The sequence below is a fragment of the Rhinatrema bivittatum genome, chromosome 9 (assembly GCF_901001135.1).
Source record: "Rhinatrema bivittatum chromosome 9, aRhiBiv1.1, whole genome shotgun sequence".
Taxonomy (NCBI): Eukaryota; Metazoa; Chordata; class Amphibia; order Gymnophiona; family Rhinatrematidae; genus Rhinatrema; species Rhinatrema bivittatum.
This window is the reverse complement of record NC_042623.1, coordinates 200,673,559-200,697,493: the sequence shown is the minus strand read 5'-3', so window position 1 is coordinate 200,697,493 and position 23,935 is coordinate 200,673,559. Positions and strand designations below refer to the sequence as shown.

At 46.3% G+C, this 23,935-nt stretch overlaps 1 protein-coding gene across 5 annotated transcripts in view; it reads right to left on the bottom strand.

Annotated features, from left to right (window-relative positions):
- U2SURP (U2 snRNP associated SURP domain containing) overlaps positions 1-23,935 on the bottom strand; it is a 186,892-nt gene that overhangs the window by 64,277 nt on the left and 98,680 nt on the right. For all 5 annotated transcript variants that reach the window (XM_029617276.1, XM_029617280.1, XM_029617278.1 and 2 more), the window contains 6 exons: positions 16,967-17,071; positions 12,851-12,917; positions 12,596-12,759; positions 11,720-11,882; positions 10,735-10,814; positions 9,870-9,957 (listed from right to left, as the gene is read on the bottom strand). In XM_029617276.1, the coding sequence (XP_029473136.1) occupies positions 9,870-9,957; positions 10,735-10,814; positions 11,720-11,882; positions 12,596-12,759; positions 12,851-12,917; positions 16,967-17,071 (667 nt within the window). The remainder of the gene's footprint in view (positions 1-9,869; positions 9,958-10,734; positions 10,815-11,719; positions 11,883-12,595; positions 12,760-12,850; positions 12,918-16,966; positions 17,072-23,935) is intronic.

Sequence of the window (23,935 nt, the reverse complement as noted above, 5' to 3'; positions counted from 1 at the left end):
CCAAAGGCGTAACATGGACAGATGTGGCCATGTGACCCAGTAAGCAAAGTAGAAGCTGGGCCGATGGACTAGACTCGCCAGATCAAGCGCTCGATTGCGAGGAAGAAAGGCCCAGGTGGGCACCAATAAAGGCCAGCTGAGGCGATGGAGTGAGATTGGACTTTGGATAGTTGACAGAACCTGAATGGTCAAGCATTGGGAGCGAAATGACTCCTCGTAGATGGTGCTCTTGACCAGCCAGTCGTCCATGTAGGGGAACACATGCAGCCATTACTGCCAGGCATTTGGTGGACCCGTGGGGCCAAAGCTAGGCCAAACGGTAACACCTTGCAAAGGCGTATGCGTCTGAGATTGAGGGAGCAAAGCCAGTCCCCTCTTTCCAGGAAGGGAATCAGAGTGTCCAGTGAGACCATCTTGAACTTTTCTCTTTGCAGATATTTGTTCAAGGCCCTCAGATCCAAGATGGGGCAGACCCCCCCTCCTGTTCGTTTTGGAATCGGGAAATTTTGAGAGTAGAATCCTTGCCCCTGCTGACACAGAGGAATGGGTTCTACTGCTCTGGCCATTGCAAGGGCAGAGAGCTCCAGCCAGATAATTTTCTGATCCCCAATAGGCAGGTTGGGGAGCTGGCTGGGGTCTGGAGGTCAGCTGCTGTCTAGAGTGACCCTTAGAACCCACTCGTGGTGTACAAGCATGCGAGGCCGGAGGGTAATATTTCCTCTGGCAACAGAAGGATCTCCTCTGCTCTGATGTGAGGACGACGGAGGGTCCGATGTACTGGCTGAGAGATGCTGGAGGGTCTCATGGTGATCCTTCAACTGAGCCACAGCATCTCTTACCTTGCCCTCAAACAGGTTCTCACCAGTACAGAGCAGGTCCGCAAGCTTTTCTTGGACCTCCGGTTGGAGGTCCAATGCTCAGAGCCATGCCATTCTATGGGCACCAATGCCCACCGCCGCCACCCTAGCTGCTGTTTCAAACACATCATTTATTTATTTATTTATTATTTTTATAGACCGACATTCGATCTCAATCGAGATATCACACCAGTTTACATTCAGGTACTGTAGGTATTTCTCTATCCCCAGAGGGCTTATAATCTAAGTTTTTGTACCTGAGGCAATGGAGGGTAAAGTGACTTGCCCAAGGTCACAAGGAGTGACAGCAGGACTCGAACCCTGGTCTCCTGGTTCATAGTCCACTGCTCTAACCACTAGGCTATTCCTCTTCCCATCATAGGTGGAACGTACCTCGCTTTTGTCACACTCCAAGCTTTGCTGGGCAAATGCGAAGAAGGCTTCCTGCTGTTGCTGGGGGAGGTGCTTGGACAACTCTTGAACTTGCTTCCAGAGGTTACGACTGTATTGGGTCATATACAGCTGGTAGGAAGCAATCTGGGCAATCACCATAGGTAGGAAGATGTACCAGGGTGCTAAGGCATCCAATGCTCGGTGTTCCCGACCTGGAAGCTCGGAAGCTTGGGTGCGGGAATGCTTGGCTTTCTTGAAGGCAGACTCCACCAGCACTGACTGGTGTGGGAGCTGACACCTCCCAAACCCCAAGGCCTGCTGTACAAAGTAGACCGCATCACCTTTTGGTTCACCAGAGGCACCGATATGGGGTGTTCCCAAATCCGAAGGAATAATTCCTTAAATATATCGTGAATGGGGACAGTCATTACCTCCTTTGGGGCATCAACGAACTGGAGAACTTCCAGCATCTTGTGACGGGCATCCTCCTCCATAAGGAGAGGAAAGGAATGTAGTGCCATAGCCAACACAAAGCCTGCAAAGGTTAGATCCTCCAGTGTGGACAGACGCCTCATTTGGAGGAGGCGGGTCTGAGGGAGGATCTCCTGAGTCATCTTGATACTTCAGAGCCTTCTTATCCCCCCAGGGATCATATGGGGTGTTCTCCTCACTGAAGTCCCCCTGAGATCCTCATGGAGGACCCCTGCCCAAGCCCCTCAGCTTTGGCGCTAAAGGCACAGACTGCATCGAGGGCATTGAGGTCCCAGAGGAACCGGACCAGGCAAAACTGGACACAGTACCAGAGTCTCCAACAGTGCCCTCGGCTGTGAAAGATCGTCCTCCTTTGAGGAACACACAATGGGAATGACTCCAGAGGGAGGAGGACCCGGTGACTGCTGGGGTATCAAGGGACCCCCAGGCACCGGTAGCTGCTGCGTGAGCAAGACGGCCAGGAGGACATCAAGGCACTTCAGCAGCAGTGCTAATATTGCAGGGGCAGGCTCTGACACCAGGGGAGGCTCCGGTGGAGCCAGCGGTTCGATGCCCTGAAGGGTTTGGAGCACTGCCCGTTGCACCCTGTGGTCCAGCTCCTCCTGAAAACCCACCAAATATAGGATGGCCGGAGGAGCAGGAGGAAGAAGAGGCATCACCAGAGGAAGCTCTGTGCCTGGCACAGATATCAGTGGAGAACACCCAGGACCTCTGGGTTTGATAGAGGTAAATGCCTCCACTCCGCGGGGTTGCTTTAGGGGCATCACGGTGGTCACCGGTGCCGACCTGAGCCCAGTATCGTGCGATGATGATGACAATGCTTCCGAGGTTTCCCCATGGTGCTCGGCCCAATCCCCAGCACCGAGGATGGAGATGATCCTGATATCCTGGAGCACAATGACACCGACAAGGGCCTATCTCTGACCCCTCTTTCCTGAGAGTGCCTCAGTGGGGGAGCAGACACTGATGGATCCAAGATCACATTTTCTCTAACAAGAGTTGGCCTTCACCTCCTGGTCCTTGGGTGACCAAGCGCCCGATGCCAGAGTCGAAGGTTCAGATTTTCTAGATCCAAAGAGCTTCTCCATCTTGTCTAACCAGGCCCAACAACCCAGATGTCATGCGACGCCACCAGGCAGAGGATACAGACCTCATGAGGATCTGTAATAGACAAGGTCCACAGACACGGGTAGGGGGGCATTGGCGAAACCCAGACGCCATGAAAAAGTCAGTGAGTGGTCGATGACCAGCGGCCACCGAAGAGCGATACTGTCGGGAATTGACCGCAAAAAAGGAAAAATTTACCTCGCTGCCCTATAGAAGCACCAACAGGGAAGAAGGGGGTCCCGGCAGAGATAAGTCACAAAAAGAACCAGGAAAAAACTCTAAGAGAGCAAAGCTCCACAACCGCGAAAGCTGCATGGAAAAGAAGAGACTGAAAGGGGGACCCCGCGTGGATAGTGGCACACTGGACATGCTCAGTATGCCAAAGTTTATAGTAACTTTGACAAAAGTTTTCCGTGCTGAGCTCCATCTGATGTTGCCACCCATGTGTGAAGGCTACCATCCTGCTAGTCCCAGAGCTATAGACCTTGTTACTTAAATCATCCTCCTAAAGTTTTTTGGTAGCTCAGTTTCCCAATCACATACTTCTGATCTCAAACAGTCATCCCAAATGTGCAAAACAAGCATGGTTTCCCCTTTGTATATTAATAGAAATAAAGAAGAAAGAAAAAAAGTAGTAGGACATCATCCATGGGAGTTACAGATACAAACTCCTATTAAATGTTGCATGCCGCCCATATAGGCAGGGCTATCATGGGGTGAGGAGATGTGAGCAGCAATGGCAGATTGCCCCAGCCCCTTATATGGCTAAAAGGTTAGCCGCATATGTTGTAGCGGGCAACGGTTGGATTGGGCAGAGTTAGCCATACAATATATGCAGCTAACTGCCTATATTTTGACATAGCCACATAAGATGTATGGCTAAGCTAGTTGTACCACAGAGCAGGTCTAAACTTAGCCGATTAGACTTATCTGGCTAAGCACTCAGTTATACGCATATATTCAGAGCCATACCTGTGTCACTGAATATACATCGTAACTTATCCGGTTAAGTTCTAACCAGCTAACTTACTTAAACCAGCCAGTTTTTAATATTGACACCCCCCCCATGTATAGTTGATATCCACCGAGTACATTTGCATGAGCAGGATATAAAAGGCCCATAAAGTATAAATAGAAAGATGCAGACAAAAAACTGAACTGGAAAGCATATGAAGTACAATAGTGCAAAAAGAGAATCATCATTCCCCATCAAACAAAATCAAGAAATATAATCATAAGAGTATACCATACAAAATAAAATAATATTTCAAAATAGACGAATAGAATTGGAGAAATTACTTATAATTTTGTTTTCCTTAGTGTACACAGATGGACTCAGGACTAATGGGTTATGTGCTCCCCTGCTAGCAGATGGAGGAGTCAGGTTTCAAAGCTGACGTCACCCTAGATATAACCCTGCAGTGACCTCAGCCATTCAGTATCTCTCTGTCTTCTAGTAGATGTGGACGCGCTATCCCCACACAGCAGTGGTGTTTTAGCGGGATTGCAGCTCTAATTGGAAGAAGAAACTTAAACTTACCTCTAAACTGGGAGAAAGGTATCACTGCAGGAGAGCGGGGCTCGATCTAAGGGTCCCTCCCCCAGTTGAGAATGCTTGAGGTGATTTCAGAGATCCCTCAGAGGGATGCTTTGGTACGGTAGCTGGTTCCCAGCGAGGACTTTGCTGCTGAAGCAGCTAAAAAGCAGCGGGTGCAGGAAGTGTAGCGCGGCAGTGACGGCCTGAGCCCAGGTAAGTAGAGAAGAACTTCTCCTATTCAGAGATGTGGAAGAGCTTCAGTCTCCTTGCTCAGCGTTGTTCCCGATCCCGTTAGGGCAAGAGAAGGCGATTTCCAAGTGGGCTGAGCAGCCCCTCTCCCCGACGGGCTAGGCTCTACCTTGCATGTGGTTTGTTGCAGCACCATTCCCCCCCCCCCCCCCCCCCCCCATTGTCTGTTGGTACGCGCGGTGCAGGTTGGCCCTTATGCGCCTAACACGCGCATAAGTGCACACACTCCTATGCACGTAACCTTGCACATAAGCACACGCATACATTAGCGCACACCTGGCCGCTTAAGATTACACGCGCCTAGCCGGGTTTGTACACACAAGCTACAGAGTACTATGGCCCCGGCAGCAAAGAAGCACAAGCAACACTCCCTTTGCGCTGCCTGCCCTATTAGGGCTGCACAGTCTGACCCGGAATCCTTCCTGTGTCAGCACTGTGAGGAAGCCCAGGGAGGGCTGGATTCTCAGAACTTTTCCAAGGCTGGCCCCTCCCAGTCGGAGGAAGGGTCAGCCACAACCTTATCGGGTAGCACACCGGACCTGAGCAATTCCGGGGCCGCGTCCTCCTCGGGAGGGCAGTTCAGCTGCCCTACCCCCAGTTCCTCCTGGGCTAAATATGGACCAGACGGCCTTTTCTTGGTTGGCGTTTTTTCAGAGCCTAAGTCTTTGCTCAGGTGCAGACAGCTACTGCCCCTGCTTGGTCTGAGCCCCAAATGGGAAAGCCTCGCCCTTTCAGCCCTACCAGCATGCCTTGGGACATGCCTCGCTTCACCAAGGGTAACCCTGACAGGGGCCCAGACACCACGGACGACAAAGGGGATGTGGACTCATTGGAGGAGAAGGAAATCCCTCCAGGCCTGGAATCATACAGGAGCATGCTTCGATTTTTCTACAGAGATGAATTACCAGCCCTAGTCTCCCAGACCCTGAAGACTCTGGGAGTTCCTGGCACAGACCCTATTGTCAGAACCCAAGAAGAATCCCATCCTGGTGTCTCTACGGAAAGCCTCTTGCTATTTCCCAATGCTGGAAGCCATCCAGGAGTTGAATGACCTGGAATGGGATGCACCGGAAGTCAGTTTTAAAGGAGGTCGGGTCTTGGAGGCCTTGTACCCTCTGGTCCTGGTGGCCTAAGAATGCCTGCGTTTCCTGAAAGTGGACGCCCTGGTCTTCGCCATCTCGAAACGAACAACTATCCCAGTAGAGGGAGGAGTGGCCATGAAGGATGCTCACGAGAGGTGGGTGGAATCCATCCTTAAGCAAGCCTTTGATGTGACAGCAATGACACTGCAGATCGTTTCCTGTTGTACCCTGGTGGCTCATTCGTGTCTGCTTCTTGAGAGAGAGGCAGATAGCTCAGGGACGCATACCAGAGAGGCGATTGAGCCCGCTGCAGCCTTCCTAGAGAATGCAAGCTCGAACCTAACGTGTACCTCGGCCAGAGGAGTAGCCTTGGTGGTGGCGGCCAGAAGACCGCTATGACTGCAAAATTGGTCAGCGAACGCAACCTCTAAGGCAAACCTCACAAACATGCCCTTTAAGGGATCCCTCCTAATTGGGAAGTGAATTGGAAAACCTACCCAGTAAGTGGGGTGAATCTCCAGTGCCTTGACTACTGGAAGAAAGAGAGGTTGCAGCGCCCCTCACCCATGAGGGGGGGGGGGGGGGTTTGGGCCAGGGGCTCCCAACGCTTCCGGCCCTACAGAAACTCGTTCTTTCAGACATCTCGGCCCTCGGGAAGATCTCAGTCCTTTCGAAGCACACAACCAAAAAGAGGAACAGGTTCGGGCTCAGGTTCAACCCGAACTTCCCAATGAAGTCTGGCTGAGGTTCGGGCTCAGGTTCGACCCGAACTTCCCAATGAAGTCTGGCTGACCCATCCAGAGGATGAGGAGATTGGGAGGCCAACTATCCTTCTTCTATCAATGGTGGGTCGAGATCACGACAGACAAATAGGTACTGGACATCATACAAGAAGGATACGCTCTGGAATTTCACGGCATCCCTCGGGACATGTTCATGATGTCACCTTGCCACTCCCAGCACAAAAAGCTGGCAGTGGAATCCACGTTGATAAGGCTCCTCAGTCTGAGGGCTATAAACCGGGTACCTACAACCCAAGTAAATATGGGGCGTTATTCCATCATACCCAAGGAGGAGAGTTCATTCCGACCCATGCTGGATCTCAAGAGCATCAATCGTCATCTGCAGATAATTCACTTCTGCATGGAAACCCTTCACTCTGTCATAATGGCCGTACAACCGGGAGAGTTCTTAACCTCCTTGGACCTCTCTGAGGCCTACCTTCATATTCCAATCTGTCAAGACCACGCTTTGCGGTACTGGGGCGCCATTATCAGTTCTGGGCGTTGCCCTTCGGACTGGCAACTGTCCCCAGAACATTCTTCAAACTTATGGTGTCGTGGTGGCGGCAATGAGGAAAGAAGGGATCCGAGTGCACCCTTACTTAGATGACTCACTGATCCGGGCGAAGTCGTTGCAAGAGAGCCTCCAGGTGTCCAGCAGGGTCAGGTCCTTCCTACAGGAACTCGGTTGGATCGTGAACATGGATAAGAGCAGCTACAAGCCCTCCCAGTTCTTAGACTACCTAGGAGTTTGGTTTGACACCAAGAAGGACAAGGTCATCCTCCCTCCCTCGAGGATAAGGAAACTAATGTACCAAGTGCGTCGGTTGACAAACACAATGTGCCCCACGGTGTGGAGATATCTCTAGGTCATCTGCCTGATGGCGTCAACCCTGGAAGTAGTACCGTGGCCAAGGGCACACATGCGGCCACTCCAACTCTTCCTGCTGTCATGCTGGAACCCACTGTCTCAAGACTACTCGATTCGCCTCCACCTACCGATGGAAGTATGTTCTCGGCTCCAGAGGTGGCTACAAGAATTTCACCCAAGCAAGGGTGTAAGCTTGTCCCCTCCGAACTTGATCATCCTCATGACTGATGCGAGTCTCCGAGGATGGGGAGCTCGCTGTCAGGAATAGACAACCCAGGGGCGATGGACTGAGGAAGAGGCACACTGAAACAAACTGCCTGGAAGCACACGTGGTCAGATTAGCATGCCTGCAGTTCAGCCACAGGCTCCAGGGACAGGCAGTCTGCGTGATGTTGGACAACGCAACAATGGTAGCCTACATCAACTGCCAGGGAGGAACCAAAAGCCATCAAGTATCTCTGGAGATAGACCCCCTTATGGAACGGGTGGAGTTAAATCTACAAGGGATTTCTGCCTCTCACATCACAGGAAAAGTCAACGTCAGAGCAGGCTCTCAGCAGGGAGGGTCGGGATCCAGGGGAATGGACGTTGTCGACTAGAGCCTTCCAGCTCTTAGTAGATCACTGGGGCCTCCCATCCATCAACCTACTGGCTATAGCTCACAATGCAAAGGTCCCTGATTCTTCAGTCACAGATGACATCAGTGCTCCCAGGGGATTGACACCCTTGTCCAGACCTAGCCAGAGAAGGACTTACTGGACAAGATCATCCACAAGATCGAACACCACAGAGGATTAGTCCTTCTGGTGGGCCCAGATGCCCATGGTATGCAGACATGTGGAGGCTTCTCATGGAGAGCCCCCTTTGCCTCCCCCTGTTCAGGGACCTTCTCCAACAAGGTTTGATTCTTCACGAGGACCCAACTTGATTCTGTCTTACAGTCTGGCCCTTGAGAGGGCTTGCCTGATGAAGTGTGGATATTCGGCGGCATAATCACCACCATGCTCCATGTGCGAAAGTTCTCAATGTCCCTGGCATACATATGGATCTGGAGAATATTTGAGGCCTGGTGTGAGGAATGCAGCATGCCCCCATGAATGATCAAGATCCCCATGATTCTGGAATTTTTACAGGATGGACTCTTCAGCTTGGAGAAGAGACAGCTGAGGGAAGATACGATATAGGTCTATAAAATGAGTGGAATGGAATGACTAACGTTAATCAGGGAGCACACAATTAAGTTACTAGGTAATATTTAAAACTAATGAGAAAATATGTATATATTTTTTTTTACTCAACACATAATTAAGCTCTGGAATTTATTGCCAGAGGATATGGTAAAAGCTCTTAGCATAGGTGCATTTAAAAAAAAAAAAAAAAAGTTTGGACAGATTCCTGAAGGAAAAGTCCATTAACCGTTATTAACGCAGAGTTGCAGAAATCCACTGCTTATTCTTGGGATAAGCAGCTTGGAATCTCTCGACCCCTTGGGATCCTGCCAGCTACTCATGACCTGGATTGGCCACTGTTGGAGAAGGGATACTGGGCTTGCTGGACCTTTGGTCTCACACAGTATGGCATGTTCTTATAATATTCTTAAGACTAATCCATACCAAGAAGGACAAGGTCATCGTAAGATCGTAAGATCACCACGGTTTAACTCTTCCGCCCCCTTCCTCCTTCTACACCCTCGCTACTTCCTTCAAAAAATACTCTCCTATACACACCTGCTTCTCCAAATGATTGTCAAAACAGTGACTCTAGTTCTTTCCAATGACAGCTCTATTGACTTCACATACGGGTCTTCTAAACTATTTGTATATAAGTTGTAATATCCCAGTTCTTTGTTAACTTTCTCCAAGTTCATCCCCCTGTTCTATGTAAGACATTATAAGCTATGCGTTATATTGTCATTGTAATTGTTGAAATGTGAACCGAAGTGATTAGTAACATTGTTACCTGAACTGCGGTATATAAAACTGTTAAATAAATAAATAAATAAATATACTTAGCCTTTCCCCCACCCCCCATGAAATTTATGGGGGTGGGGGAAGTGTTATGCAAGAGCAATTTATTTTGTTTGAGGGAAACTGTCCCACTATGTTAGGCCCAGAACTTGTTAAAACAGATTTTGAAAGATTTAATCTGTTTTTTTTCAGGACATATTTCTCCCACAGGTAATCTAAATAAAATGGAACAACAAAATACAGCAGAATACACAAAAGGATGCCAAACATATGTACACAATTTGGGGGCAATGTGAGGCAATTTCATCCCCCTGAGAAATTTCTATGTAGTGTTTTGTTTCTCAGACCTGACGATTAAAAATGAACACCAAGGTAAAAAAAAGATTTGAGAGAAAACCCCTTTCCACTGACATGCACTTAAAAGTGTTGAGGTCCAGTGTAACTGGCTTTCTGCACAACTACTGACCGAACCTGGTGCTTGTAAGCAAAGGGAGACTTTCTGCACATAGAGAGAGAGAAAATACTCAGTTACCTTAAAGTTTTCAGACTGTAAATGTCCTTGTATTGCTCGGTAAGCAGCATTAAGATCAGAGAAGATCTGACATAATTTTGTTTCAAAACTGAAATAAAAACAGGATTAAGGTTCAGATCATAGTGCTTGCTCAACCTTCTTCTAAACTGCAAATATGCAACAGTCATGCACAACAATTAAGCTATCGGTATTTCAAGGAATGTAGGTCAAGAGACAGCGTCTCACCAGTAGTAAATTTTTTTTCTTCTTTTTTTGCCCATTGGTTTTCCTCCTGCTCAAACTGGACCTGGCCTCTACTGGAGGTACTGCAATACAAGCTTTCATTCTTAAAACATGGAGTCCTTCGCATCCCCATCTAGACCAGCTGGTGGCCTAAAACTCCTGAACTAGGGGCCACACCACAGCAATCTTCGGGATCTGGTACATGTGCCTCTCAGGTTTAGCCTGCAGATGCTGCCTGTCGAGCAATGGCTGAAAGTCCCTTCACCAGAGGGCTCTGTAACACTGCCTCCACAGCATCCCTAAGTAGCAACCACACCACGGAACTGCAGCCAGGCTCAGGAATTGAAATACAACATTTCCTGCACAGCACAAAATCATCATCACATCTATTCATACATAAAATCTGAATGTTTTGCATTTCCAAGTTAGTATACATTAAGGCACATTTATTAAACATTTTCCCCCATTGACACAGACTGGGAAAAAAAAACAACCTTTAGTTGGCTACTGCTTTCCACAATGTACATGACTACAGACAGATTTACATCCAGCTATTTAATAATTTCAAATACATAATTTGAATTCATTCCTATTGTAATTCTACAAGATCGAAAGAGAAATATTTAAGAAAAAAAAAACTTACAATTTTCTGTAATATGAAGCATTGGCAACTTTAGCTGATGAATTATATAACACATCCGACACCAAGTACAATCTGGCAATCTACAGTAAAAAGCAAGAGTGAGAAACTGCTGTTGCACAATTTGCTTCAGGTCAATCGTTCCATATCATGTACGGGGAGAATTTCCATAAACAGCTGCAAAATAAGTTTGCATTTTCTGGGACAATGTAATTGGGTTCTCAAATCTCTACGCTGGCTTGTCCATCCGCTTCCGCACTTCTCCTATTCAGCTACAAGGGCCTTCACTCTGTAGCAGCTCGTTACCTTTTCCCCTCTCATCTTCCCCCCATGACACCTTCGTTCACCAGGGAACATGCTCTTATCTGTCCCCTTCTCTGTCGCCAACCTCCCAAGCTTCATGCTTTCCATTTTCGGCACTGTAGGCCTGGAATGGCATTCTTGAGTTGGAGCGTCAGTCTCCCAACTCTGGCCAATTCAAACCCTGTCTAAAACCCTACCTTTTTGAGGATTTTAAACCTTTCACCCTAGTCCTCCCTCATTAAAGCCTTGCTGATTTCAATCCCGCTTTCTAAACTTTCCTGAAGCTTTGCCCGTGTTTCATTAGACTGAAACAGTCCCTTCTCCTTGGAGCTTGTGTGTGCCCATACAGCGCTGTGCACATCTAGTAACTCTCTAGAAATAAGAAATAGTAGGTTAGTGCTATGGAAAAGTAAAGTCTTTTACTTGATTTACATCTATCCTAACTATGAAATTTTAATAATCACTGACTTTCTATGCCAAACAAGATTTGAACAAACTCTATTGTGAACCTTTTTTCTTAGGAAGGGAACTGGAGGAGATAAGATATCTTTCGAATAAAGTTTCATTTCAATACAGTTCTCCAGAGCCCTCGATAGCACCTCATTCAATTCTCATCATAAACATGTTTGGAGTTTTCTGTTGGAATCACACAATTAAGCAGAAAAGGCTTTGGCACTTTCTGTACCTTCTTTGGAAGTGGAGTTTTCAGGATGGATAACGACTCAGTAACGCAATCTACAATTTCTTCAGCAGCTTCAGCATGGTTAAGACAGAAAACCATGGCATCACCAATATCATTCTTCCGAGGCGTTAATCCTCGCAGGATTTCCTCCAACTTGTCCCTCTGTCTAAAATTTCAGAAAACATTTTCAAAATTATGTAAGTGCAGGGACTGTAAAATTCCTCCGGGATTTACCTGCCAGTGAAAAAAATGCACTCTTGTCTTCTGCCTCCCCCACCACAATAGGTTGGGGTTTTTTTTCAGGGTGGGATGGGAAAGATGGCGGCGACGGCAGCAGAAATGCACAGCAAGTTCATTTCTTCCCTACCCTTTGACCGGCCCCCACCATCCCACCCAGCCCTTTCACTTTCCTCCTCCACTCCATCTCATATAGCCCCTCTCTCTTATCCTCTACACCCCCTTCCTTACCAACTTCCATGCCCGCAGCCCTCTCCTCTCCCACCCCCTTTTTCTCACTCATCGCTACTATTCTCTCCCCACATGCATCTCTCTCTCTCTCCCCTCCCTTCCTCTCAAGCACTGGCACCTCTCTCCCCAGGATCCAGATCAAAGGCTGAAGATACCTCCTCCCCACCTTCCAGGGTTGAAGATCCTTCTGCTGTCTCCCTCAATGCCTAAGCCTGCCAGCTGAGAAACTGCACGCTCACTCAGTGAGCAGGCAAGTGTTATTTCAAAACTTTGATAACGTGGAAGTGTCTTGCTGTGCAAATGAAGTCAGGCAGGTTGTAAATACACAGAAGACAACCAAAAGAAACGTCTACTATAAGAAATTACTGTCCAAATAGGCAAGTAGTTTTGAATCTGCAAGGGCTCTCTTACTCTTCTTTAAGTGTTCCCTTCTTGATTGGCTCTTCTACAAAGGACTCCACCTCCTGCTCTTCTGACATCCCATGTAAGTATGGATTTAATGGCGGTGGCCTCCATAATGACCCATTTTTGAACATACGATAATCATCTGTCCTCCATTTAGTTGGGGAGTCTCCCTAAAGAAAAAAAAAATTTTTCTAAGCCTTAAAATTCTGGAACACCAGCAGAATGAACAAATACAGGTTTTTTCTGCTTAGCTTTACTTGCCTGTAAAATGGAATAAAGCTTCCATCTGTAGTATACATGGGCTGGAGTTTGGTTTTCAAACAAGAATCTGGAAAGGAAAAATGTTTACACAAATATGATTAGCTTTAGCTGCTAATAAGTATCACTATTAATGTAACAATACTGTCATCCACTCAAATTAATTCCTGCTCCTCTCTTGCAGGTTTCCCCTTCTTCTGCCAGGAAAGGAAGTTTTAAAACAAGGTGGTCATGATTTGAAACGCCAAGAAGGAGACTTAGGAGCAATGTCAGTAAATATTTTTTGACAGAAAGGATGAGATGTGGGGTGCCCTCTCGCAGCAGGTGGTCAAGGCTAAAACAACAGGCAGCAAAAGTACAACCTAGCAGTACATGTTTAAAGCGCCCTACACATATTGGGACTGCCAGAATGAATGACAAACTGAGTAGTACGGAATGTTAGAATTCCTAGGGGGAAGCACAGGGTCTGTCTGGCAAGCTACATACTCCATGACAACCTGTCCGGGGCAGTAGGCTGGCGGTGGCCACAGACCATTTGGGAAGACGATGGGAGCCTTGGAGGTCAGATGTTTGGGCAACCACTGGGGTTGGGAGGCTGTTCTAAAATTATTGCAGGTACTTGTGGTCGGACACTGGCAGGATGGGGTGCTTAGTGTGAATTGTAGAGAGAGGCCTGCATGCTCATCTATCCAGAAGGGTGGATTTCATGGAAGGAAGACAACAAATTGTCTCAGATAAAGAGTGAGATCTTACAGGTGACCACCCTCTACGGCTAGCAGTTAAGATGTATTATTTATTTATTTATAACTTTTCTATGCCGAAGTTCAAATAGCAGAGTTAATTATCACTCCGGTTTACATTGCAACCATAAAAAACAGTGGCAAAGTTGTCTTACATAGAACGGGGGGAGAGAAAAACTTGGATACAGCTTAAGCATGGGGAGAAACGTATAAGAACTGATAAGAGTTGGCTTTTTGGGGTAACAAGGTATTCCGAGGGAGGGGGTAGGAATGAGGGATTGGAAGGGGGTTGGAAGGTGGGGGGGGGGAGGGTAGATGAGGGTTACCATAGATTTAATGAAACTAATATACATATATTAAATAGCTTAGGCAGCGGAAGAAAAAGTGCTTAGGCATCTGAGCTTAGGAAGAGAAGGTCCGTGGAGGATGAGGCAAGGACGAGTGTTATGGGAAGGCTTGTATCCTTTGTAACGTGGACAGAAATAACTGTCTTTTTCTGCTATCACCTATAGTACTGAGAAAATGTTTTATGAACCCCAAGTATAATGAGAATTACAAGTTCTTACCATGATACCCTTTGTTTAATTGAAACCAGTCTTTTCTTATACAATAAAAGTGTAAATTAAACAATTCTGTTTCTTGAGACACAATGTAGGCACTGTAAGACTATTTTGGAATTAGGATGTGTGAAATAGTAAATGAACCTGGAGTTTCCTTAGCACAACTAAGGTTAATTAAAACCAGGTGCTTAAATAATTAGGTAACAAGTAAACCTGCACAACTGAGTTTGGACATTCTGTTCTATATAAAGGTCCAAAAAGGCTCTGCGTCTGGTCTTCAAAGTTCGTGGGAGCTCATCACACCTCAATCAAAATAAATTTCTATGAAAGAAGACTATGCTTGACTGTCCAGACAAGGTTACAAGACCATAGCTACACATTTGGGGCTCATCCACTGTCAAACAGATAGTCAACAAATGTTAAAAGCTGTGGGTCTACCCAGAAGCAGTCATCCTGCCAAGATCATCCCAACAGCAAACTCAACAAACATGCACAAAGAACCCCAAACTTACATCTATGGGTTCATGCATCAACCATCAGGAAAAAAAATGAATAGGAATGGGGTTCATAATAGGACAGCTAGGAAGAAATCGCTGCTCTCTAAAAAAAAGAAAACATTGCTGCCTGCCTTAGGTTCGCCAAAGAATATCCATAAGACTTCTGGAATAGTGCTCTCTGTAGAGATGAGTCAAAAATTGAATTTTTGGTCAAGACAAACATTTCGGCAAAAACCAAACATTGCCCTTCAAAAGTAGGAACCTCATCCTAGCTATGGAACACTAGTGGTGGATGTATCATGGTGTAGGGCTGCTTTGCTATTGCAGGACTTGGACAGCTTGCCTTCATTGATATAAAATTCTGAAGGAGAATGTCAGGCTATCAACCCATGAGTTGAAGCTGGGCCAAAAGGGGATCATGCAGCAAAACCACCCTAAACACTCAAGTAAATCTACTACAGAATGGTTGAAGAGAAGATTTTGTGTTTTGGATTGGCCAAGTGAAAACCCTAACCTAAACCCTACTGAAATGTTGGGGCAAGGCCTGTAGCGAGCTGCTTGTGCATGGAAGCCCTCGAATGTTAGAACTGAAACAGTTCTGAATGGAAAATGGGCCAAAATACCTCAAGGGCGACATGAGATTCTGATTAGTTACGGGAAATTTTTAGTTGAAATTACTGCTGCTCAAGGAGAGGCCACCAGTTACTGAAAAGTTCACGTACTTTTTCACACGAGGTATTTGTTGAATCATCAAAATATATCCTTTTTTGTCGGAGTTATTTATTTAAACATTTCTATACCGTCTTTTCACAGGCAAATAGCTGACCAAAATGGTTTACAATAAAATTTATAAAAATAAAAACAAGAATTAAACAAAAAATATAAATAATAAATAAAATAGGAGATAGGTATCAACTAATTAAATAAATAACCTGAAAAAATAATAAAAACGAAAACCATATAAAAAAAACAAAAAATAGTAAAGATAAGAAAATAAATACAATGGATTCGTTAAACCCTAATACTAATAATCATCTTCTAAATTTTTAAATTAACTTTACTAACTATTTTTACAAAAAACAGTAAAGTCAGAAACAATGAGAATATATTAAACTAATAAAAACAAAACGAATGTCATCTAAAAATATAAACTGCTATACCATGATATTAACAACTGTCAGTAAGCAATATATGAGACTTCAAGACAATTATTTACCTCACTCCACAAACGCTTCTTTAAATAGATAAGTTTTTACTGATTTTTTGAATTCTGTATGGTTAATGATTTGTCTCAAAGTATTAGGAAGCGAGTTCCAAAGTAAGGGACCTGCTACCGAAAATGCGCTCTCTCTGGTCAGATTTAATCTCGCAAGCCTCACTGTAGGAACATCCAGTAAATTTTTACTGGCTGATCTAAGGCTTCTTGTTGGCTTATATAGCCGCAGTGAGGAACATAACCAGGTTGAATCTGGGTCATATTTTAATGAATAGATTAATGATAGAACTTTAAATTTAACACGAAATTTGATTGGAACCCCAATCGATGGGGTTCTCTCTAAGGAAACGGATTAGATCTCTTCATGTTCTGAGTATAAACTGTGCTAATACAGGGGGTTCACAAACCTTTTCTCAGCACTGTACTACGATACTATATTATCTTTCTAAAGTACTTTACAAATGCTCTGGGCCTTTACAAAGACATCCTCTTTCATATTAAAATTTTACACTTGCTTCACATTTTAGTCATGGTCAATATGATTATCCAGGTGGTGTTCTTTTTTCTTAATTTCTGGTCCCCCCTTCTCTCTCTACCCCTTCTATTAGAACAGCCTTTCCACACAACCTCATTTCAGCTCCTCTAAATGTCCAACTTTAGAAAATCCATGCATCTTGCTCAGTGTCTCGATTTTACTCATTTCATTATGTACTATATACTATTTTTTTTTAAAGTAATTACTTCTTCTTCTTATGTTGCCATTTAAGATAACGAGTCAATCACATTAAGTTTCAGATAGTATTTCATCTCAACTGAATACTTTACAGTTCAGTACACTACTTTTCAAAAAGAGTCGTCTTTGGGAAGTGTAATCTAGAAGCATATGCTGGGTGCTTAGATTATTATATAAACAGAATTCTGAGGAGAAAAGAAACTTAACCATTATTGCCTAGGTTAAGGCACAAAAAAAAAAAAAAAAAAATCTTGTTTAAGATGTAATTAAAGGTAGTAGAAAGAATCCGAACTTACACTAGCAGAGCATACTATTCAAAATATTTTGCATATGAGGCGGCATTTTTAAAGTTTAGCACATTTAAGAAATATACCTAAACATTGGATTGTTGATTTCTCGATTCATGATCATGGCTTCAAACATGGGTCCTTCCCGCACCACGAACTCGATCATTCGATGGATCAAAGCGAGTAAATTCCTACAACAACAACACAGTTAAAGAAAAATGGATTCAGACCTATCACTATATAAAACTACACTCCACCTAAAGTACTATCCTCTGCACGAGAAGAGATTACTTGCTGCGCTGCTATAAAGACAACAGAGAGCTATTTGGAGCTTTATTTATTACTGTATTACACCAGAATAGAGAATATCTTCATTGTAAAAGCAGCAGCTATTGCTACTTTGAGCAAACTCAACTGGTGTGGTCTTGTCTTTTTCAGAACTCATCTACAATGGTGCTACAGAAAAGATCATCATCATGCTATGGTGTGCATACAAGACAAAGGTAACTACAACCCTATAAGTTGGCGGATTCATTCAAAAACAAAATACACTAAACTAAGATATCTATTACAGATATGTAGAAAGTGAATTAGGATTTACGACAAATACTGTTTCTCAAATATTTTTGAACACTAAAAGTACTATATTATTAATCAAGAAAACATAACTAAAGTTCCATTAATTCAATTATCACAAGGCAAAATATAACTGTGTGGAAAACCTCAATGAAAAAGGAGTATCCTTAGCTGTATGGCCCAAGTTTCAAACTATGCAATTTTTGATGGTTGGAAGATAAACAAACTTAAATTTTACAATTCAGTTTCAGTATGTCAGATATTTCTAATGTAACTTTATGAAAACTTCTCTAGAAACCTAGAATATAAAACATAAAACTAAAGAAAATCTGTCCCTATGTTTTTAAAACTTGAATGACTAAATTTTACAGGGATTAAAGGGCATTTTAGCTATATCACCTAGAATTCATAGTTTTCTTCCTGGCAAACCATAGTTACTTATGATACTCAAAATAGAAAAACTAAGCAAAAAAAATAAAAAAAAGCACTTACAGCTGCCAAAAGGCTATTTGAAAAAGTCTACTGGCTATACAAACCAACAGCTCTTAAAATACCTAAATTCCAGCAGTCTTTTACTAATTTCAATCACTATTTTGAAATCTTTTCTACTATCCCTCGAAACTGTGCCAAAACTACAGTACCACTGCAAGGACTATCCTCATTTTCTGTATGAAATTAGGCCAACATACTTATACTGTTGGTTTTGTCAGCTTATTTTAAATAAATAAAACATGGCCACTTTTTTCACTGAATAAAAACAGTGTAGTACAAATGGATGATAGTTTAAAGTGCATTAGTTTGAAAATGTCTATAGCCTTAAGCTGGCCAGCAAAACAAAATATCAAGTACAATAAAAAACCACATTTATTGGAGCCGATCGTACCAATGTCTGGTCAAAAAAATGTATACTTTCCCAATCCATCCCTTGATGTTTTCCTGGTCCCCCGCTGCCGCAGACAGTTCAGCTGGTGTTGCTCACCAAGGCCAACGTCAAAGGTCATAGATAATTTGGTAGTTGCTTGTGTTCATTTTACTGTTCAACCAGTGTTGTGTTCAGGTCTTTGGGAAAAGGCTGCAGCTCAACTGAGCAAGGGTATGCCTACAACTTCTCAAGTTCAACTAATATAATGAAAAAAGACTCCTCACACATTTCTAAACTACTCCTTGTAATAGTGTAATCAGAACTACAGGCTACAATTACTATTAAAATAGCATAAGAACACAAAGCAGAAATTTTAACAAGACTGTGTATATGTCAACAGAATTTGAAGGTTGTGTGTAGAAATCAGAAAAAGAGAGAAGAGAAAGATACACCCACCAGTCAAGCATAGCACTGTCACCTCTTCTAATATCATGAATGCAAAGATGGGCTTTTACTGTTTACAGAAACCCAAACTATACACCATGTATACAAAGGAAAATTGGTTCTTACCTGCTAATTTTCTTTCCTGTAGTACCAAGGACCAGTCCAGACCGCTGGGTTGTTTCTCCCTTCCAGCAGATGGAGTCAGAGAAAAAAAAACTGAAAGGCACCCCCCTCTTACACTGGTGTGCCACCTGCGATCCTTCAGTATAACCCATATCATAGCAGAAAGAAAAATATCATAACCTTTAACATAAGAACCAATGGCTGTATCAAACCATGGAGGGAGCATGTCTATAAGCAACCTGAATGCTACCTCGTTGAGAATATACTGCAAAAGGAAAACAATACCAAGCAGACTTTCCAGACTCCAAGGACGGGCGTCTGGACTGATCCTTGGTACTACAGGAATGAAAATTAGCAAGTAAGAACCAATTTTCCTTTCCCTGTACGTACCAGGATCAGTCCAGACCGCTGGGATGTACCCAAGCTACTCTAAATGGGGTGGGGACCTGGAGAGTCCCGCTCGGAGAACACTGCTGCCGAAGCAGTCAACATCCGGATCCTGGATGTCCAAACGGTAATGCCTCGCAAAGGTATGTAAAGATTTCCAGGTAGCTGCCCTGCAAATTTCCTGTGGCGAGACAAATTGACTTTCCGCCCAAGACGCCGCCTGAGACCTGATTGAATGCGCCCTTAGACCATCCGGTACTGAACGCTCAAGCCCGATGTAAGTCAAGGATATGGCATCCTTCAGCCACCCAGCAGTGGTAGCCTTAGAAGCTTTCTGTCCCTTCTTTGGGCCACACCATAAGACAAACAGGTGATCAAACAAACGAAAGGCATTGGTAACCTCCAGATAGCGAAGTAGGATCCGCTTCACATCCAACCTATGTAATTCGCAAGCCTGAGGCAAATCGCGATCCAAATGAGTAAACGCAGGTAACTCCACTGTCTGATTCAAATGAAACCCTGAGACTACCTTCGGCAGAAAGGAGGGTACTGTTCTAAGAGAAATTCCGGAGTCCAAAATCTGGAGAAAGGACTCCCGACAGGACAACACTTGAAGCTCCGATATGTGTCTAGCCGACGTGATAACCACCAAGAAAATCGCCTTGAGAGTCAGGTCTTTCAAGGTAGCCTCGGAGAACCAGGTTCAAACTCCACGAAGGACAGACCTGAATGCAGATGCTTCGCGCCCTTCAAAAAATGTGACACATCTGGATGAGTTGCGAGGGAGATGCCAACAATCTTTCCCCGCAAACATCCAAGGGCCGCCACCTGCACCCGAAGAGAACTGCACGCTAACCCTTTCTTCAGTCCCTCCTGCAAGAACGCTAGAATACGTACAACGGAAGCATGCCGCGGGGACACATTCACCCGAACATAAGCAAGAGAAGTGGATTTCTTGCATGCCTGCAGGAGGGTTGAAATAACTATCAGGGTAGCCTCTTAACCTTAACTGCCGCCTCTCATAAGCCAGGCCACTAGACAAAAGCGATCTACTCGATTGAAAAATACTGGAGCTTGTCGAAGAAGATTCGGTAGACGGAGTCAAAGCGGGCCGTCGACCGCCAGATTGACCAGATCCACGAATCACGGGTGCCACGTCCAATCTAGCGCTACGAGGAAAACAGCCCTGTGTGCATCTCTATGTGCCTTAGAATCTTGCCCACCAAGGGCCAGGGAGGAAACAAAGCAAGATGTTGCGATGTCATGGGAGGATGAGGGCATCGATCCCTTCTGACCAGTGCTCCCTTTGGCAACTGAAAAACCGAGCTGTCTTTGCATTTCTCTGGATCACCATCAAGTCCAGGAGAGGCACACCCCACCGACGAGCCAGGAGGCCCATGGCTTCCTTGGACAACTCCCACTCTCCGGGATCCAGACGCCGGCGACTGAAAAATCCACCTGAATGCTGTAGACACCGGCTATGTGAGAAGCCGCCAGACGGACTAAATGGTGCTCCACCCAAACCATCAGACGGTTGGCCTCTGCGGCTACGGGACGATTCTTGGTACCTCCCTGCCGATTGACGTAAGCCACCGCTGTTGCATTGTCTGACATCACCTGCACAGACAGACAGCGTACCAAAGGAAGAAAACGGCGCAATGTCAGATGCACTGCCCTGGTTTACAAGCGATTGATGGACCATTTCGCCGGTTGCCCCATCCAACTGCCCTGCGCCGCCTGGGATTGACAAACCGCTCCCCAACCGGAGAGGCTGCATCTGTCGTCACTATCACCCATTGAGGTTCTTCCAGGTCCATACTGCTCTACAGGTGGGCCGGAATCAACCACCACTGGAGACTGGACCGGGCAGGTTCCAAGAGCGGCAATCTGATCTGGATCTCTTCAGACTTTGGATCCCAACGAGAATGCAACGCTCTTTGCAAAGGCCTCACATGGGTGAAGGCCCAAGGGACTAGCTCCAGAGTAGACGCCATAGAACCAAGCACCTGCAAGTAATCCCACACTCGGGGTAACGGTAGGGACAATAGCCAATGGGCCTGCGCCACCAACATGGTGGCCCGCTCCTCCGTGAGAAAGACCTTGCCTATTTGTCGTATCGAACAGAGCTCCGAGGAAGTTCAGAACTTGGGACGGAATCAATTGACTCTTGGCGTAATTGATGATCCACCCGAGAGATTGTAACCGGCAGAGCACTGACTGAACCACTGCTTTGCACAGCTCCTCCAACTTCGCCCGGATCAGACAAATTGCCCAGGTAGAGATGTACCAAAATCCCCTCCTTCCTTAGCGCTGCCACTACAACCACCATCACCTTGGTGAATACGCGGGGAGCTGTGGCCAATCCGAACGGAAGGGCTTGGAACTGGTAATGCTCATCTAAAATCATGAACCTGAGGTACCGGCGATACTGCTCATTGATCCCTACGTGAAGGTAGGCCTCTGCCAAAATTTGCCCGAGTGGACGGCCACAATGACCGAGCGGAGGGTCTCCATGCAAAAACGAGGCACCCAGAGTGCCTTTGTTCACCTTCTTGAGATCCAAAATTGGGCGGAAGGAGCCCTCCTTCTTGGGGACCACAAAATATATGGAATATCTGCCGGTTCCGATCTCCTCCTGAGGGACCGGGACAATGGCTTCCAGCCGATGCAGAGTGAGTTACTGCCGCTCGCTTCGCGTGAAACCCGCAGGGCAACATCAAAAACAGGTCCCACAGAGGGTAAGCAAATCCAAAGCATAACAGTGTTCGATGATGCCTAGCATCCACTGGTCCGACGTAATCTTGACCCATTTCTTGAGAAAGAGAGAGAGGTGGCCGCCTATCACAGGGACCAAGGAGTGGGCCAGCACACCTTCCTTGTGAGGACTTACCCCCGGAAGATCCCTGAGGACCCCCGTCCCGGGGAGGCCTGCAGCCTCAAAAAAAGAAGGCCAAGCCTGCGATCTCTGCGATGGCTGCCGGGACATATAGGAAGAAGAGAAGACCCTGCCCCGACGAAACCGGCGCTGGCCCCTGAACCTAGGGCGAGCCGAACCAAAGGTCCTAGGAGTTCTAGGCTTGTCCTCCGGTAACTTGTACACTTTGTTTTCGCCTAGGGACTTAATAAGGGCCTCCAGGTCCTCTCCGAACAAGAATTTCCCCTTAAATGGGAAATTACCCAACTGAGTCTTGGAGGAAACATCGGATAACCAGTTGCGTAGCCACAGGAACCTTCTGGCCAAAACCGCGGATGCCATATTGGGTGACGACGCCCGCAGAAGATCATACAAGGCATCCGCTGTATAAGCCACCGCTGCCTCCATACTATCAGCTTGCTCAGCTTCCGCCGGAGGCAACTGCTGTGTGGTAAGCATCTGCTGTACCCATCTAAGGGTCGCCCTTTGCATGAGGCTACTGCACACTGCCGCCCGAATGCATAAGGCCGAGACTTCAAAGATGTGCTTGAAAAGGACCTCCAGTTTCAGATCCTTAAGGGCAGTCGCCCCTGCCACCGGGATGGTCGTATGTTTGGTGACAGCCGAGACTGCCGCATCCACTTTGGGCACCTTAAGGACTGCAAAGGCGTCGTCCGGTAAAGGGTAGAGCTTTTCCATAGCACATTCCCCCCCCCCCCCCGGAGGCTGGCCTCGGGAGTCTCCCACTCCTGTATCACCAGCTGCATCAACATCGGGTGAAATGGAAAAGCCTTCGGAGGAGCTTTAAGTCCTGAGAGAACCGGATCCCCTTTGGAGACCTCAGCGCTAGGTTGCGGTGCCTCAATATCCAGCTCCTCCAGCACTTTGGGAATCGGATGCTCCAGCTCTTCCTTCTGAAACAGCCTAACCCTGGGATCATCCCCCTCCACTGGGGCGGCCTCATCAATGTCCCCATCTCCATTCCCAAGGAGAGGGTCCTGCTCCCCAGGACCTGGTGGATTTGGAGCTGAAAACCCTGAGGGATTAATGGCATTCCAGCCAGACTGCCCCCCTAGAGGTATCCAACCCCCTCTGATGGCCTGGGGACCTTGGGTAGAGGAGGTACTGGCTCCTGCAACTCAGCTTCCGCTTCTAAAAAAGCTTTGTGCATTAGAAGCACAAACTTAGAAGAAAAGGACTGCTGTCTCTTTAAGGCCCCCCTGGGGGAGGTGCCGTATCGGAAGGAGAGACAGACCCTAGGTTGGCAGGCTGCACAGGGCTCAAATTAAGAGGAGACAGTGTAGGAGGGATCTCCCCCTCCCCCTGCAGCCAGCTCCTCTTCCTCCCCTCGTGGGGAAGGCAAAATGGCCGTCGTTCCCGCGTTAGACGGGGACAGCCCGGCCCGAGCGCAACCCTGCATCCGCCCCTCGAGAACGTGCCGACAGGCTTCCCCTGGCATTCCCCGATGGTCCTTCACCATCAGGGAGACATCTAGCACAGAGGCCATCGCAGGAGAGCTGTCGGGCCGGCTCTCCGCAAGCGGAGCACAAGGCACCCCCTTCAGCATGGCTGAAGGTAAGGTCAGCAATCCGGCACGAAAAACGCCCCTCTGGAGCCCCTGGAACCTGCACGGCAAGAAATTAAACCTCTAAAGGTTTCTTTTCCCCCCCCTCCGAAACGCTGTCAACCAGGGGAAAACCGGTGTCTCTGGGACCACTAGCACTGCAAGGCACACCCGAGGAATGCGTA